This window comes from Microtus pennsylvanicus, chromosome X, assembly GCF_037038515.1.
Source record: "Microtus pennsylvanicus isolate mMicPen1 chromosome X, mMicPen1.hap1, whole genome shotgun sequence".
NCBI lineage: Eukaryota > Metazoa > Chordata > Mammalia > Rodentia > Cricetidae > Microtus > Microtus pennsylvanicus.
The window spans coordinates 95,715,377-95,731,133 of NC_134601.1; the positions used below are offsets into that span (position 1 = coordinate 95,715,377).

The 15,757-nt window shown below is 40.9% G+C and overlaps 1 protein-coding gene and 1 pseudogene across 1 annotated transcript; one reads left to right on the forward strand and one right to left on the reverse strand.

Moving 5' to 3' along the window:
- Positions 1-777: 777 nt before the first annotated feature.
- LOC142840715 (10 kDa heat shock protein, mitochondrial pseudogene) lies at positions 778-1,190 on the reverse strand (annotated as a pseudogene).
- Positions 1,191-2,138: 948 nt separating this feature from the next.
- On the forward strand, positions 2,139-4,388 carry LOC142840426 (melanoma-associated antigen B4-like). The gene is given in 4 exon segments (XM_075956951.1): positions 2,139-2,244; positions 2,301-2,422; positions 2,424-3,408; positions 4,123-4,388. Coding segments are annotated over 4 exon segments (1,479 nt in total).
- The last annotated feature ends 11,369 nt before the right edge of the window (positions 4,389-15,757 follow it).

Genomic DNA, 15,757 nt, shown 5'->3' on the forward strand with positions numbered 1-15,757 from the left:
CTGCACCTGAGCAGTTGCTTTAAAAGACTAGGCATGGTTGACAGAGTTGCTGCTTTCCCTCTGTGCATGCGCCTTTGCATTTAAAAGACTAGGCATGTTTGACAGAGTCTCTGCTTTCTGTCTGCTCATGCGCAGTTGCTTTTAAAGACTAAGCGTGGTAGACAGAGGCTCTGCCTCCCGTCTGTGCCTGAGCAGTTTCTTTTAAAAGATTCGATGTTGTTGAAAGAGGCTCTGCCTTCCCTGTACACCTGAGAAGTTGTTTTTAAAACAATATGTGTGGTTGACAGAGGCGCTGCTTTCTGTCTGTGCATGTGTATTTGCTTTTAAAAGACTAGATGTATTGACATAGGCTCCGCCTTCTTTATGCACATGCGCAGTTGCTTTTATTTATTTATTTATTTTTATTGGTGCAGGAATCATCGGTTTATTATAAAAGGAGGCACGGAAATTATTTTTTTTTTTTTTTTTTTTTTTTTTTTTTTTTTAGCGCTCACCCTACTTTATTTTTTTTTTTTTTTTTTTTTTTTTTTTTTTTTTTTTTTTTGGGGAAGGAAACATTTTATTTCAGCTTAAAGGTTATAGTCCATCACTGAAGGAAGTTGGGGTGTTAAACAAAAACTCAGAAACCGCGGTGGAAGGTTGCTTCCTGGCTCACCTGCAGGGCCATTCTTACCTAGCTTTCTTTTTTTTTTTTTTTTTTTTTTTTTTTTATATTTTTTTTTTTTATTTTTATTTTTTTCCTTTTTTATTTATTTATTTATTTATTTATTTATTATTTACATGATGAAGAGCTCAGAAATTCGGCGGAATGGGCAGCTTCACGTGACACCATTTCAACAGCGATCAGTCCACGTACTTTCCAAGAATGTCACCGTCTCTAAATAAGAAATAATCCTTGTCGTCTAGAACGACTTTGGTGCCTCCATACTCTGGGAGGAGAACTTTGTCTCCAACCTTCACGCTGACGGGTTGAATCTCTCCACCCTTTCCTTTCGCGACTGATCCCACGGCCACTACCGTTGCTTGCAGTACTTTCCCTTGCGACTTTTCTGGAAGCATGATACCACCTTTGGTCACCGTTTCGGCGGCACTCCTTTCAACCAAGACTCTGTCAAAGAGCGGGAGAAACTTTCGGAACGCCTGTCCAGCCATGACTTGCGCCGCCGCCTCCGCCTCCGCTGCTAGGACTATGCACTCAGGTCGCTGCTGGTGTGGTTGACAGATGCTCTGCCTTCCCTCTGCACCTGAGCAGTTTCTTCTAAAAGATTAGGTGTGGTTGACAGATGCTCTGCCTTCCCTCTGCACCTGAGCAGTTTCTTCTAAAAGATTAGGTGTGGTTGACAGAGGCTCCGCCTTCCCTCGGCACCTGAACAGTTGCTTTTAAAAGATTAGGTGTTGTTGATAATGGTGCCGCATTCTGTCTGTGCATGCACAGTTGCTTTTAAAAGATTACATGTGGTTCACATAGGTTCCTCCTTCTGTCTGCGCATGCTCAGTTGCTTTTAAAAGACTTTGCATGATTGACAGGGCCCCCTCCCTTCTGCGCCTGCGCAGTTGCTTTTTAAAGACTGTGGGCGTGAACGGAAATGGATTATGCTGTATCCGCTTTTCTTCAACTGCCGTTGTTTTCTGGTGTTCTTCGAGGCCAGTGAAGCCTTCAGGAAGCTTCTCTGAGCGTCCGTGAGGAAACGTAGGAACTTCTGCTTCTCAAGGTATTGTCTGAAATATCGTCCCCTCAATCCAGAGACCTTCCTAAAGCGATCCATTCCAAATTATCCTATCCCACCCCTACCGTTTATTGTAGGTGTTCGACTACTGCCGTTGTCATGTGCCGCTGCCACTTGACAGTCAGGGTTTCAATGTGTATAGAGAGAAACAGCCGTTAGAAAAGGGAGAAACAGTACTAGTCCGAAGGAAAGTTCATATGGTGAGCTTGAACTGAGATAACAAGGTCTAAATTTCCCTTTCCCTTTTCGGTTACTAAGTCAGTTTAAGGAAACAAGGCGAGGTAGCCTTTCGTGGAGTAATAGTAGGATCTACCAACAGAGACTGTACAAATTATGTCATCCTCTGTTTTCCAGGGTGATCTCTTCCCTAACCTGTTTGTATTATTATATGTGTTCCCCACTACAGTCATCATGCCTCGTGGCCAAAAGAGCAAGCTCCGTGCCCGAGAGAAGCGCCAGCAAGCCCGTGCCCAAAATACAGTGGATGAACCAGCCTCTCCCAATCCTTCCTATGAGGGTCCAGATCAGGCTAGTCCTGCTGCTGGTATGCCTACACCTCGGAACGAGCTGCAGGGGGCACACTGTACCTTCTGGAAAGCTGCAAAAGCAGGTCTTTGTTAAATCCCAGGTATTCTTTATCTGGTAACAATGTTGTGCTTACAGATTTTCATTGTCACCCTTTCAGATTCCTGCCTTGTCAGTTCTCCTGCTTCATTCCTGAGCCCAGTCATCATGCCTAGGGGTCAAAAGAGTAAGAGCCGCTCCCGTGCAAAACGACAACAGGCACGCAGTGAGCTCCAGGGTCTCCCAGAAGTTCACACTGGAAAAGAAGCTGCATGTCCTCCTGTTGACCAGAGTGATGGCTCCAGGTTCCCTGATGTTTCTGCTCTACAGGGGCTAAAAGCCCCTGGATCTCACAGGGGAGATGTGTCCTGTGCAGGCTCTGGTGTAGGTGTTAGGAATGCTGATGCTCTTGCTGATAAGCAAACTTCAGGTGCTATTCAGACAGTGACCTCTATTCAGCACACACTTAAGGATCCGATCATGCGGAAGGCTAGTGTGCTAATAGAATTTCTGCTGGATAAGTTTAAGATGAAAGAGGCAGTTACACGGAGTGAAATGCTGGCCATAGTGAACAAGAAGTATAAGGAACAGTTCTCTGAGATCCTCCGTAGAACCTCTGCACGCCTAGAGCTAGTCTTTGGTCTTGAGTTGAAGGAAATAGATCCCAGCACTCAGTCCTATATGCTGGTGGGTAAACTGGGTCTCTCCACTGAGGGAAGTCTGAGTAGCAATTGGGGGTTGCCCAGGACCGGTCTCCTGATGTCTGTCCTGGGTGTGATCTTCATGAAGGGCAATCGTGCCACTGAACAAGAGGTCTGGCAGTTTCTGAATGCAGTAGGGGTATATGCTGGGAAGAAGCACTTAATCTTTGGGGAGCCCCAAGAGTTCATAAACAAAGATCTAGTGCAGGAAAAGTACTTGGATTACCGCCAAATTCCTGGCAGTGATCCACCATGCTATGAGTTCCTGTGGGGACCCAGAGCCCATGCTGAAACGACCAAGATGAAAGTTCTGGAAGTTTTAGCTAAGGTCAGTGGTACTGTCCCTAGTGCCTTCCCTAATCTCTACCAGTTGGCTCTTAGAGATCAGGCAGGGGGAATAAGAAGGAGAGGTCAAGGTAGGGCTGGCACCATTGTCAAAGCCAGGATACAATCCAAGACTCTATCCCACAAGTAGTTGAGTCTGTTCTATGGTTTCCGTATTATATTTGAAGAACAGTCTGCCTCCTAATGAGTGGAGAGTTCATAGAATACCAGAACCAAAATGTATACATTCTTGACCTTCTATACATTACTACAATATATTTTTGTTATTTTGTAAATGTCTCTTTAATCAGTGATTTGCGTAATGCTTATGTTAACTGCATAAAATGGTTAGTCACTTGTGAATTTAGGACTCAAGAGTTTTGTTACTTTCAACAAATTGGAAAACCTTACCTTATTAAAATGCTATGTAACATTGCATTGGAAAGAGGATTTGCATGGAAATGTGATGTCATATGATGATGAAAGTAAAGTGGCAAGTATCTTACTGTTATTTTTGAAAATTTCATATTCCACTGCAATTTGTTAGCAATATAAATTTTTCCTTTCTTGTTAATACTAAGTGAAATAAAGTTGTATTTGATGTCTTTACTTGGATTCATTAGAAAGTAAATTGTAAACCTCTATTACTATATTCAAGAATTTATTTTTTGAATTTTTTAATTGTCTATAGCTCTGGCTGTCATAGAACTCACTCTGTAGACCAGGCTAGCTTCAAACTTAGACATCCGTCTGACTTTGTTTCCCAAGTGCTAGGGTTAAAGGCATGTGTAATGGGTTTGCTGCAGGTTCCCGGCAGCTTGCTGCAGAAAGCAGCCAGTCCCAGGTAGGGACTGTTCAGGAGACCACGTGGCAGGAAGGTGGCTGGTCCCCAGCAAGCTTTGTGGGCTGTTGGCTGGTCACTGGCGACAGACAGTGGGTCCCAGGATGCTGCAAGTCCCCAGTAGTGGGCAGTCTTAGGCAGGGATGGCGCAAAAGACCACGCAGCAGGTCTCCAGGTCTCCATGTGGTGGTAGGGGCCAGACAAGAAAAGACGGATAGCACGCCATACTAAGTGGTGTTGGACATTTATTTAGGGGTTATGGAATGGAGAAGGGCAGAACGTGGAAGAGAGAGAGAGAGCAGAGAGGAGAGAGACTGAAGCTGCCTCTCTGAGAGGAAGAAGAAAAAGAGAAGAGAGACACAGAAGCAGGGGAAGGGGAGAAGTGGGGAGAGAGGCAGAAGCTGCCTCTCTGAGAGGGAGATGGAAAAGGAGAGCTCAGGCTGGAAGCTGAAGATCAGCCTGCCTCAGCAGCTGGGGGAGCGAGTGGGCATGGCTTGTCCCTTAAAGAGACAGAACAATCTTCACAGCATTTATCATCACTGCCCGGCTTATTTCCTTCAATTTTCAATTAAGCATTGATTCTCTGTAATTTCCCCTCGTCCCTTCAATAACTGAATCTAGTAAGGAAAACATGGTGTAGTCACTGACAATGAGGTTATCAAAGTCTAGGAGCAGCTATATTTAAGAAAGTGGATAATACATTGGGTAAGATATAAAATGCAAATAGAAACATGATAGGAACATGACATTTTCTTGAGAGCTAACTGGAGATCACTCTGGAATATATTAGAACAGGCAATTCAAAGAGTATAAGTGAATGAAAATGTTGCTCAATGACTATTGCTAGGATTTAATAATTGAGGAATATTTAATTTGCCTATGGGGTTATTCTCTGTTAGACAAATTAAAGTTTGTGTTTTCAGTCAAGGGCTACCAGACTCACTAGGTGATTATCCAAATTATGCTTTTAAATATTTTTACCACCAAAATATTGAGCCATCCTTTAGAGTTTCACAAACTGTAATACAAAACATTTGGTGACTGAGTTTCATCAATGGCAAGTAATTTAAGTGCGGCTGTGTAATAGCCTGTGGTAAGTATTTTGAAATCCACAGTAGTGGGTTTCTTCTACCATGCAATATATCAAATCAAGCCAAATTAATAGGACCAGGTTTAATCTGAGCAAAGCAACTTCCAGGTTGCTCTGGTGGAGAGAAGAAAGCAGGAGAGAAATCACACTGTTGCACCCAAGAAGGGGACCTTAAATACCCTGTAGGTGCAGTCTCTGAGCAGCTCCAGGGGAGGAAATGCCAATGGCAGGCTTTCTGAGGGTAGGGTCTGGATAGAGAGAGGTGGGGTTGGCATACCAGGCAAGTATCTGGGCTACATTTGGAATGGTACCTGAGCTGGACATTCCCAACTTCCTGAATAAGTTGGAGGAGTGGTAAGGACCAGATTCATATGAATTTTCTGAGAGTAGACAGACTAGGTCTGAATAAGGAAACACATCTTATTTTTCCCCGTTTATTTATTTATTGAAGATTTCTGTCTCTTCCCCGCCACCACCTCCCATTTTCCTCCCCCTCCCCCAATGAAGTCCCCCTCCTTTGTCAGCCCAAAGAAAATTCTTTTGGAATTTGACAATGCCACAAATCTCCACTTGGGGCAAGAATGGACCATCAGCTCATTGCCCCAGCGCAGGTAAACAGAGAACACAAATTGTATATAACAATATTTAGAGAATTTTATAAAAAAAATCAAAGTGATATTTGTGAAGAGGTACTATGAAGTCACTGAATGCACACTCAGTATACACAGATAAAATCAGATTATGTTCCATTAGTAGGGAACTTTAATAAATTACTGTTCTAGGAGGCTACTTCTTTGTTCCTGGCTGCTCGGTCCTAAAATAACCACAAAGGAACTATTAGTTAAATCACTGCTTGGTTGATTAGATCTAGCTTCTTATTGGCTAACTCTTACATTAATTTAACCCATATCTATTCATCTGTATTGCCACATAGCCGTGGCTACTGGGTAAAGTTCCATCTGGCATCTGTCCCTGGTGGAGCTACATGGTATCTCCCTGACTCTACCTTCTTTTCCCCAGGATTCAGTTTACTTTTCTCCACCTAGCTCTGTTCTTCCCTGCTCTGCTTTAGGCTCAAAGCAGTTTCTTTATTAACCAATGTTATTCACAGCATACAGAGGGGAATCCCATATCAAATTATCATCTTCAGTCTAAATAATTTCAGCAGGGCTGAAGAGATGGCTCAGTGGCTAAGAACACTGGCCGCTGTTTCAGAGGACCCAGGTTGGATTCCCAGTACCCACAAGGTGGCTAAACCATCTGTAATTGCAATTCTAGAGGATCCAATTCCTTCTGGCTTTCATGGGCACTGCATGCACATGATGCACAGATATACATACAGGCGAAACATTCATACAGATAAAAACTAAGTGTTTAAAGACACAGTCTCGGCCTCACACTGTGCCATTTGACCTTTATCAGATTCAAAATGCAGTCAAAGAACTTGCAGTTTCTTAAGTTATCAAGAATAGTACACTGCGCAGCTATACTAATTATCTAAACTGAATTACTCAGAAGCAAATAGCATGGTATCATTCCAAGAAAGAAGCAGGCCTTGTATCTGTGATTCATTTTCTACCCATTACTTCAAAAATTTATTTCTGATGATAAACACCTGATTTCCAATGTGAAATACTGTTTTACAATATAGAGAACAAGGGATTAGCAATGAAAATACAAAACATAAATGTAAAGTACGATTAAAGTGAGAGACTGATGCAAGAGGATTGGGAATTGGAGGCCAACCTACAGAACCTCCTAGGATGCATAGCAAGACCTATCATAAAGATTATTTGACAGTGTAATTGCCTAAAGCTTAATAAAAACAAACCTCAAAAGACTAGAGGTTCATAAATCATACTTTTAAGCTTTCCTATAGAAAGTAACTATCCTTACACAGAAATTACCTAAGAGACCATGCCTGTATGGCTGTGGTAGGTATAGATCACCATTTTTTATGTGTAACAGCACACAACCCCTGTCCTGGGATTTCAGCTTGGTCATGACTATCATTTTTGGAGTATGTCTGTCCCCTGCAGAGGGGGATTAACCAAGGGTTTGGAGGACCATACTATTTCCTAGAATTCTTCCAAAAGACAAATGCTGCTCAAGAAAAGGAATTGCTAAGATCCCAGCCGGGGGGTCTGCTTTCAGATCTAGAAGGCTGAGGTGGGTTTATGAGACTGATACCTCATCACTCGATGCCCAGTGTTCCCAGGTACATGAGAGCTTTTTTCTGCAAGGTGACCTAAAAATAAGAGACTCTGATATAGGGCATAGTTCTGTTAGGTACTATGTGATCTTAAATATCTAACGTGAAATACTTGGAATCCAGCAAACTAAGAGCAGAATGGTGAGACTTAGAGGATCAGAAGGGTAGGGTAAGGGAAGAGTTTGAGAAAAGTTGGTCTCTGGGTAGTAAGCTACAGTTGGAAATCAAAAACCTCATCCTATTATACTTACAATTTTGCAACTACTGATAGCAATAATATTCTTTAATTTCAAAATGCAAAAAGATTAATATGTTCACTACGAAGAAATTATTTAATCAAACTTTATGTATACTGTGTATGTATAGTGTATATATGCATACTCTGTATATAAAATGTATACGAATAGTGAAATATCCTACAGTATAAACTTATTATGTACAATTGTTTAGTTAAGTGGCTATAAGGATGAAAAGCTGAAATTCCAAACATTTAACATCAGCGTCTGGAGAGAAGACTGGGAACCTGAAACTGCAAGCTACAGACAGGTTTAGGCCATTTGTCAGTGATTAACTTCTCTCTCTGGAGTTTTATGGAAGAACAAAACTGGCCTGAGTCTTTGAGACAAGACATTGGGAAGAAGTTCACACTGTCTTTCCAGGAACCAATGCAGCATGATGAGTGATACACGGAGGGTCAGCAATAACGGAGAACTAAGGTGGTACAGAACCTGACTTTACCATGTGCACTGGAACAAACTGGGCAAGGCTACCAGAATGGCTTTTGAAAGAAAGGTTACAGTAATATAAAGGCTTCGGCAGGAGATGAGGGCAATTAAAAATAGGACACAATAGGACTATCAAGTTGGCCTAAATCTATATTTCAGTATAGATACCTGAAAGACTCAAAAGACTCACAAGAGAGACTCCTAGCTGAGGAGCTGTTTGAAACTGATGGCTGCTGAAGGATAGAGTGTTGGTTTTCTTTATGGATGTATCCTGAAGTCGGTTGCCCGTGCTCCACTGGGGAGCCGTATTCCCCTGAAAATCTAGACAAAACTAATCGAAATAAGTGAGCTATTTAAAAAAAATAACAAAGAGGGAAGAAAACCAAGTAGGCTGCCTACAGACCTCTATGCTCTCTGTTCCCCAAGACCCAGTTCTCTAGTGTCATTCCTAGCCTTCCAGCAGCCTTCCCTCACCCCTACCCACATCTCCTGAGGATCTCATAAACCATCCCCCCCTCCTAATCTCCCTCCCCTCACTCCACTGGTTACTTTGTCCAAGTCTCCAACTCTAGCAGACACCCCTGCTAAAGTGCAGGCCATGCCTGTTTAAAATAAAAAGCTGGGTGGTGGTGGCATACACCTTTAATCCCAGTACTCAGGAGGCAGAGGCATGTGGATCTCTATACGTACAAGGCCATCCTGGTTTACAGAGCTAATTCCCAGACAGGGTCCAAAGCTACAGAGAAACCCTGTCTCAAAAAATCAAATAAATAAATAAAAAATAAAAAGTACACAGTAGCTGACATTCTCCTCTCTCTCTCTCTCTCTCTCTCTCTCTCTCTCTCTCTCTCTCTCTCTCTCTCTCTCTCTCTCTCCTTCCTCTTCCCTCTCTGTTCTCTTAAACCCAATCTTCCAATATTGTCCCCAGCTCTGAAATAGAACACTAGCTGCAGACTCCCCTCATCCCTGCCCACATATCTGGTGGATCCCACAAACCATGCCTTGATAATCTCCTTCACCCCACTGGTATCTGTGTCCCAGATCCCTACTCCAGTTGATGCTCCCTACTAACCCATGAGCAGCTCCACTCAGGACAACAAGAAGGCTGTATGCAGACCCACATCTCCTCTCCTACTGCTCCTGAGATCCCATCCCCCAGTCTCATACACATTTTTATAGGCAGAAACTTGCTGTGGTCTCTCTTTCCCAACAGATCCTAAAGACCTTCTCCTACAACCTTCCTGCCCCGAACTCATCCCAGTTACCCAGTTTCCAACAACAGTAGACATTCTGTGGGAACATACCAGCTGAACAGGTCAGTAAAACAGGTAACACACAGTCACCACACTCTCCAAAAACCTGAAACCAATGAACAAAGCACCCATCCCATCAAAGAAATCCAGAAATCAGCACCTAAAACTGTAGTCATGACAAAAGCAGATGCCAAACACTACTATTAAAACACAATGACAACAACCAGGGCAATATGTCTCCATATCCTGCTATCTTACCCAGGAGGCTCTGAACATTCCAGCATAGCTGAAACCAAAAAATGAGACCTTGCAGCCAACTACATGAGGACGGTAGAGGTGTTTAAAGAGGAAATTAATAAATCACTTAACCCCAGGAAAACACAGACAATTTTAGGAAATGAATAAATCCCTTACAGAAAAGTAACAACAAATTCCACAAATAATTGTAGGAAAAGAATAAAACTGTCCAAAACTTCAAAATGAAAATAAAAGCAATAAAGATACTACAAACTGGAGGAATTCTGGAAATGAAAAGTTTAGGAATTTGAACAAGAACTACAGAGGCAAGCTTCACAGAATACAAGAGATAGAAGAGAAAATCTTGGGCATTAAAGATATTTTAGAAAAAAATAGATACATTGGTCAAAGAAAATGTGAAATCTAAGAAACTTATGGCACAAAACATCCAGATAATCTGGGACACTATGAAAATACTAAACAAAAGAATAATAGAAATAGAATAAGGAAAAGAAGCCTAGCTCAAGCACCCAGAAAATGTTTTAAAAAAATAATGGAAGAAAATTTTCCTAACCTAATGAAGGAGATTCCCATAAAGGTACAAGAGGCATACAGAATACCAGATTAGACCAGGAAAGAAAGTCCCCTCACCACATAATCAAAACACAACATACAGGACAAAGAAAGAGTATTAGAAGCTGCAAGGGGAAAAAAAAACAAGCAACAGAAAAGCAGACCGATTAGAATTACACCTTACTTCTCAATGGAAACTCTAAAAGCCAGAAGTGTGTGTGTGTGTGTGTGTGTGTGTGTGTGTGTGTGTGTGCGCGCGTGTGTGTACATAGAGGACCTGGTAATGGGGAACCTTGTTATCCAATCATCTTTATGAGATGGGTCTTAGTTAAGGCATGGCTTCACTGGGACCCAGGGTAAAATGCATTCACCTCCTGTGTGTGCTCTCTGCACCTTTTAACGCAGGACATTGCTGTGCTTGGATTTTCTTGTTCCCTGTTTTGTGAGTTTTCCCCTTATAATAAATAAAATATAATGGTTGTATCCTTAGCTAGACTGATCATTTCAACACCTGGTGCCCAACGTATTTGGATATAAATTCCCAGCCCTGACTGCCTACCAGGCTCAACCTGCATCTGGCTTGGCACGTGTCATGTCCTTGCTCAGTCCACCTTAGTCACGGCTTGTGCACACAGCCAGTAGTTCATTTGGGCATATAATTCTCGCACAGTGACCCTGAGCAATGATGGTTCTTTATATTTCCTTATTAAACTCCTCAGAGTCATACAGTTGCAGAGGGCCAGGGTGCCTAAGGACATGGAGTCACTCTGGGTTCAGTTTTTCTGTGTGGCAGAAACTCAGGGGAGAAGCAGGCTTTCCTGGTCTGAGCCAGCTGTTCTGTGGCTTCTAATAATTTGTCTTCATTTGCTATTCTACTGCTTGGGCAACTGCTGACCAATCAGGGCATCCATGGAGCACACACTCTGTGATTTATACTTAATAACTGTTTTTAATCTGAGCATATCTTTCAGATTTTAACTCTAAAATCAGATTCAGACCAGCCACCCGACTCCAAGTATGCCTTGACACCTACTGGCAGGTAATGGTTATTGCACCTACTCCAGCTCAAAAATCATCAACAGGGAAGATTTATGATTTAAAATATAAATTAAAAATTTAAAAGGGCAAAATTATGGACAATTTAACCCTACAGGGTTTCAATAGACTTTTCCCTTATACCATGTACAAGGTTTTGCAAGACATATGATTTCCCTCCTACACCACTGTATCTGAGTCTGGGGATTAGGTTTGTCCTCCATATTCTTTCCTTAAAAACATAGTTTTATAACAAGGCCAAGAATGAGGCACTCTTAGAAATGTTAAAGTCCTCACATACTGATACCACTCTTTTAAAAGAAAAATTCACTACTATAGAGAAGGGTAATGCTAAGACATTGTCTGAGAAAATTCATACTGTTAAAAGTATTAATCAGACTATCAAATGGCAATGACAGATTGACTGATAGAATGTCTTTATATAGGAAGACAATATGCATGCTATAAAGATTATGTCCAAAGATGAGACATTATCTCTACTGGACAGACTTCATACCTTGGAATCCTCAGTGAGGGTATAGAGCTGAAAACTGAACAGGAGATCCAGACTTACAAAAAGCAGTAGTGAAGTGATTTGAAAAGATTGAGAAATTTATCAAATTTGAAGATCAGGGACAAAAGGTACAAAGACAAAATTTAGCCTCATCAGTATGTAAAAGTCTGTGGGATAGCTTCCCCATAGTTCTGCCTTCATTTCCATTAATAATATCAGAAAAAGTATCTGGCTCCAAGTTCCCTAAGGTTGTCGAGGAATATACATGGGAGCCCATATGTATCACTGATCGAAAAAGAAATAAACAAGCAATTGTGCCTTACAGACCACATTAGTCCTTTGTTAGGGAAATGGTTAAAACATGGGCTTTCAGTAGAAAAGCCATGCCTCAAGATTGTGTTCAGTTAATCTCAGCAGTCCTAGAAAGTGGATCACAATTGCTTTGAAGGTGATTTTTTTTAAGGAGGAAGTGAGAATTTTCGAGCAACAAGAAAAAGCAAAAGGACTTGAGATTTCCCTAGATCAAATTCTAGGTGAAGGACTTTACTCTGATCATCAGGATCAAGGTCCTTATGATGACCACACCTTGTCCTTATGTGGCACAGCAGCTTTAAAGGTTTGGGACAGGATTCAGGAACTAGGAAAGAGAGTTGAATTATATCTTAGGGCTAGACAGGGTCAGAGAGAACCCTTTAGTAACTTTTTGCAAAGATTAACTAAGGCTGTACAAATAGGGGTAACTGACCCAGAATCTTTGGATTATAAGAATGCCAACTTAGAATGCAAAAGGATTCTTGGGCCTTTAAAGATAAGATCAGCACCCATGGATAAATGGGTCTTGTGTACAATGAATGTCAAGACACTTTACTATGGTACTGAAACTTGGGTAGGAGAAGCAATTTACAATGTTAAGAGGAGACATCAAAATACCAAATGTTTTAATTGTGACATTAGTTAGAATGGGACATCTGAGAAAGGGTTGTAGACAATGAATTCCTAGAAATAATGTCTCCTGTGGGAATGGCTAGAATAGAAGGACTCTGCCCTCAGGTATATGTAAGAGGTGTGACAAAGGCCGACATTGGACCAATGAATGTAGGTCAACAAAAGGTAGAAAAGGCAACCGGATACCACTCAGAAATGCCATGGGGTCCGCTTATAGGCCCCCATGACAAACGCAGTCCAGTTGTTCCCAGTTACTGTAGAGAACGTAGCTCACCAGGAAAATTCAAAAATCCACTGCCTACTGTAAAATAAACAATCCTGGTCTTGAGAATGGAATAGATGTGGAGGATGAGTGAAAAACTCCAGAAGGACATAAGAAACATATGTTCTGGCAGACATCTATAAAAGATCAAAGACCAAAGCTAAGAGTGTATATAAATGGCAATTTTATTGAAGGCCTTCTAGACATGGGTGCAGATGTAAGTATGATTACTCCAGAATCTTGACATCCAAATTGGCCTCTTCAAGAAGTAGATGTTAAGTTCCTAGAAATTAAAACCCTATCTCAGGTAAATCAAAACACAAAATAGGTAGACTACATATTGCCAAAACAACAAAGAAAAAGACTGAGGACATATAAGACTAATATTACAATAAAATTGTAGGCACATGTGCATAGGGTGAATACAAATCTTAATTGTATTCTAGTTATATTGCCTTCCAGAATTTCTCCTACATGAATTTTAATGCAGAGGGCTGATATCATCTTAGAATGGACCTTTTTACCACTTAAACCATGTAAAAAAACTAAAAACTTTTGTGAAAAATGACTCTGAATTAATTATAAAAGGTAAATTGAGTCTTTGTCAATTAGCAGGTATAGACCCAGCAGTGATTATAGTGCCTTTCCCTACTGACAAAATATAAATGGGAAGACAATAAACCATGGCAAAGAGTTTGTGCTAATTTTTCTAAAAAAAATAATAGCAATTTCCCCAAAAGTGATGGAGTTAAACTTATAAAGAGAACTTCTTGGAATCTTCCCCAAACTGTATGTGATGTACCAATAACTGGAGCCTGTATATTCTATACTGATGCAAATAAATCAGGAAAGGCAGCTGGGCAGTGGTGGCGCACACCTTTAATTTCAGCACTCAGGAGGCAGAGGCAGGCGGATCTCTGTGAGTTTGAGTCCAGCCTGGTCTACAAGAGCTAGTTCCAGGACAGCCTCCAAAGCTACAGAAAAACCCTGTCTTGAGAAATACAAACAAACAAAAATATCAGGAAAGGCAGGATACAAATCAGAAGTATTAAATAAGATGAAACAAAGCCCTTATAATTCTGTCCAAAATGCAGAATTATGTTATTTTTATGGTACTGAGAGATTTTAAAAAACCCCTCTCAATATAGTTACTGATTCATAATATATAGAAAGAGTTATCTTGCATAAATCAAGTGGACAATTCTCATATGAACTCAGAGATTGAAGCAGCAAGCACGGGCCCTACAAGGGTCTGGACCAGGTCCTCTGCATATGTGTGTGTGTGTGCACGTGTGTGTGTATACATGTGCTTGTGTTTTCAGGCATGCATGTGTGTGCATGTTTGTGTGTACATGCTTGCGTGTGTGTGTGAATGCAAGTGTTTATGGATGTGTAGACGACCTGGTCTGGTCCCTTGTAGGACCTGTGCTTGCTGTCTCTCTCTCTCTCTCTCTCTCTCTCTCTCTCTCTCTCTCTCTCTCTGTCTCTCCCTTTCTCTCTCTCTCTTTCTCTCTCTCTCTCTCACACACACACACACACACACATACACATGCACACACGTTTAATAATGCAAAAAATGTGTTTCATTCATTTACGTTGCATTTGTTTAATTCTGTAATTTTAAGGGAAACAGAAAAGGGCTAATGTCCCTGTAAAACTGATTCTTACCCTTGGAAAGCTAATCTTTATGGTCTGTTTAGTGTCCATTGGCACCAGGAAGTAATGTGCTTTACTCAGACACCCAAAGTCATTTTTTTTTAAAAAAAGATTGAATTAAAACATATTAAAAGGGGTATTTTTATAATTAGGTTACTTTGTATGCAGTCTGGTAAACTCTTAGGGAGAGCCTCATTTTGGTAATGAACAAATGATTGAGAAGGGAGTGGTTTTGGTCCAGGTATCTGAGTGGTGGGTTTTAGTAAACCCTATGACTTTCAAGTGTTTTTTTTTTTAGTTTATAGAATTTTTGCCAAAATTAATGAAATACAGACTCACATAAGAAAAATTACTGTAGATTTATTTGCAACTCTTTTATTTTTGGTCAAGGTGTTGCATATATATATATATATATATATATATATATATATATATATATATATATATTCTTAAAATGTCAAGGTTGCTGGCAGCATTGTCTAGTGTTATAATAAGAAATAAATGACATCATTTAAAAGGCACAGCCTCCATGTAGTTTTAAAATATTCATTTTTATTTTATGTGAATGAATATTTTGCCTGCATGTGTATGTGTGTGTGTATACCATATGCAAGCCTGATGTTCATGGAATCCAGAAGAAGGTTCAGAATATCATAGAATGGAACTTTAAAATGGTTGTAATTAGCCATGTGTATGTTGGGAATTGAACCTCTGAAAGGGCAGTAAGTGCTCTTAACAGTTGATCCATCTCTCCAGTCCAGCTTCAAACATTTTCAAATATTACATATATTCTGATAGTTTTACAAGATAATCTTTTTTTAATTAATTTATTTATTAAAGATATCTGTCTCTTCCCCGCCACCGCCTCCCATTTCCCCCCCTCCCCCAATTAAGTCTCCACCCCCCAGCCCGAAAAGCAATTAGGGTTCCCTGACCTGTGGGAAGTCCAAGGAACCCCCACCTCCATCCAGGTCTAGTAAGTTGAGCATCCAAACTGCCTAGGCTCCCACAACGCCAGTGCGTGCAGTAGGATCAGAAACCCATTGCCATTGTTCTTGAGTTCTCAGTAGTCCTCATTGTCCGCTATGTTCAGAGAGT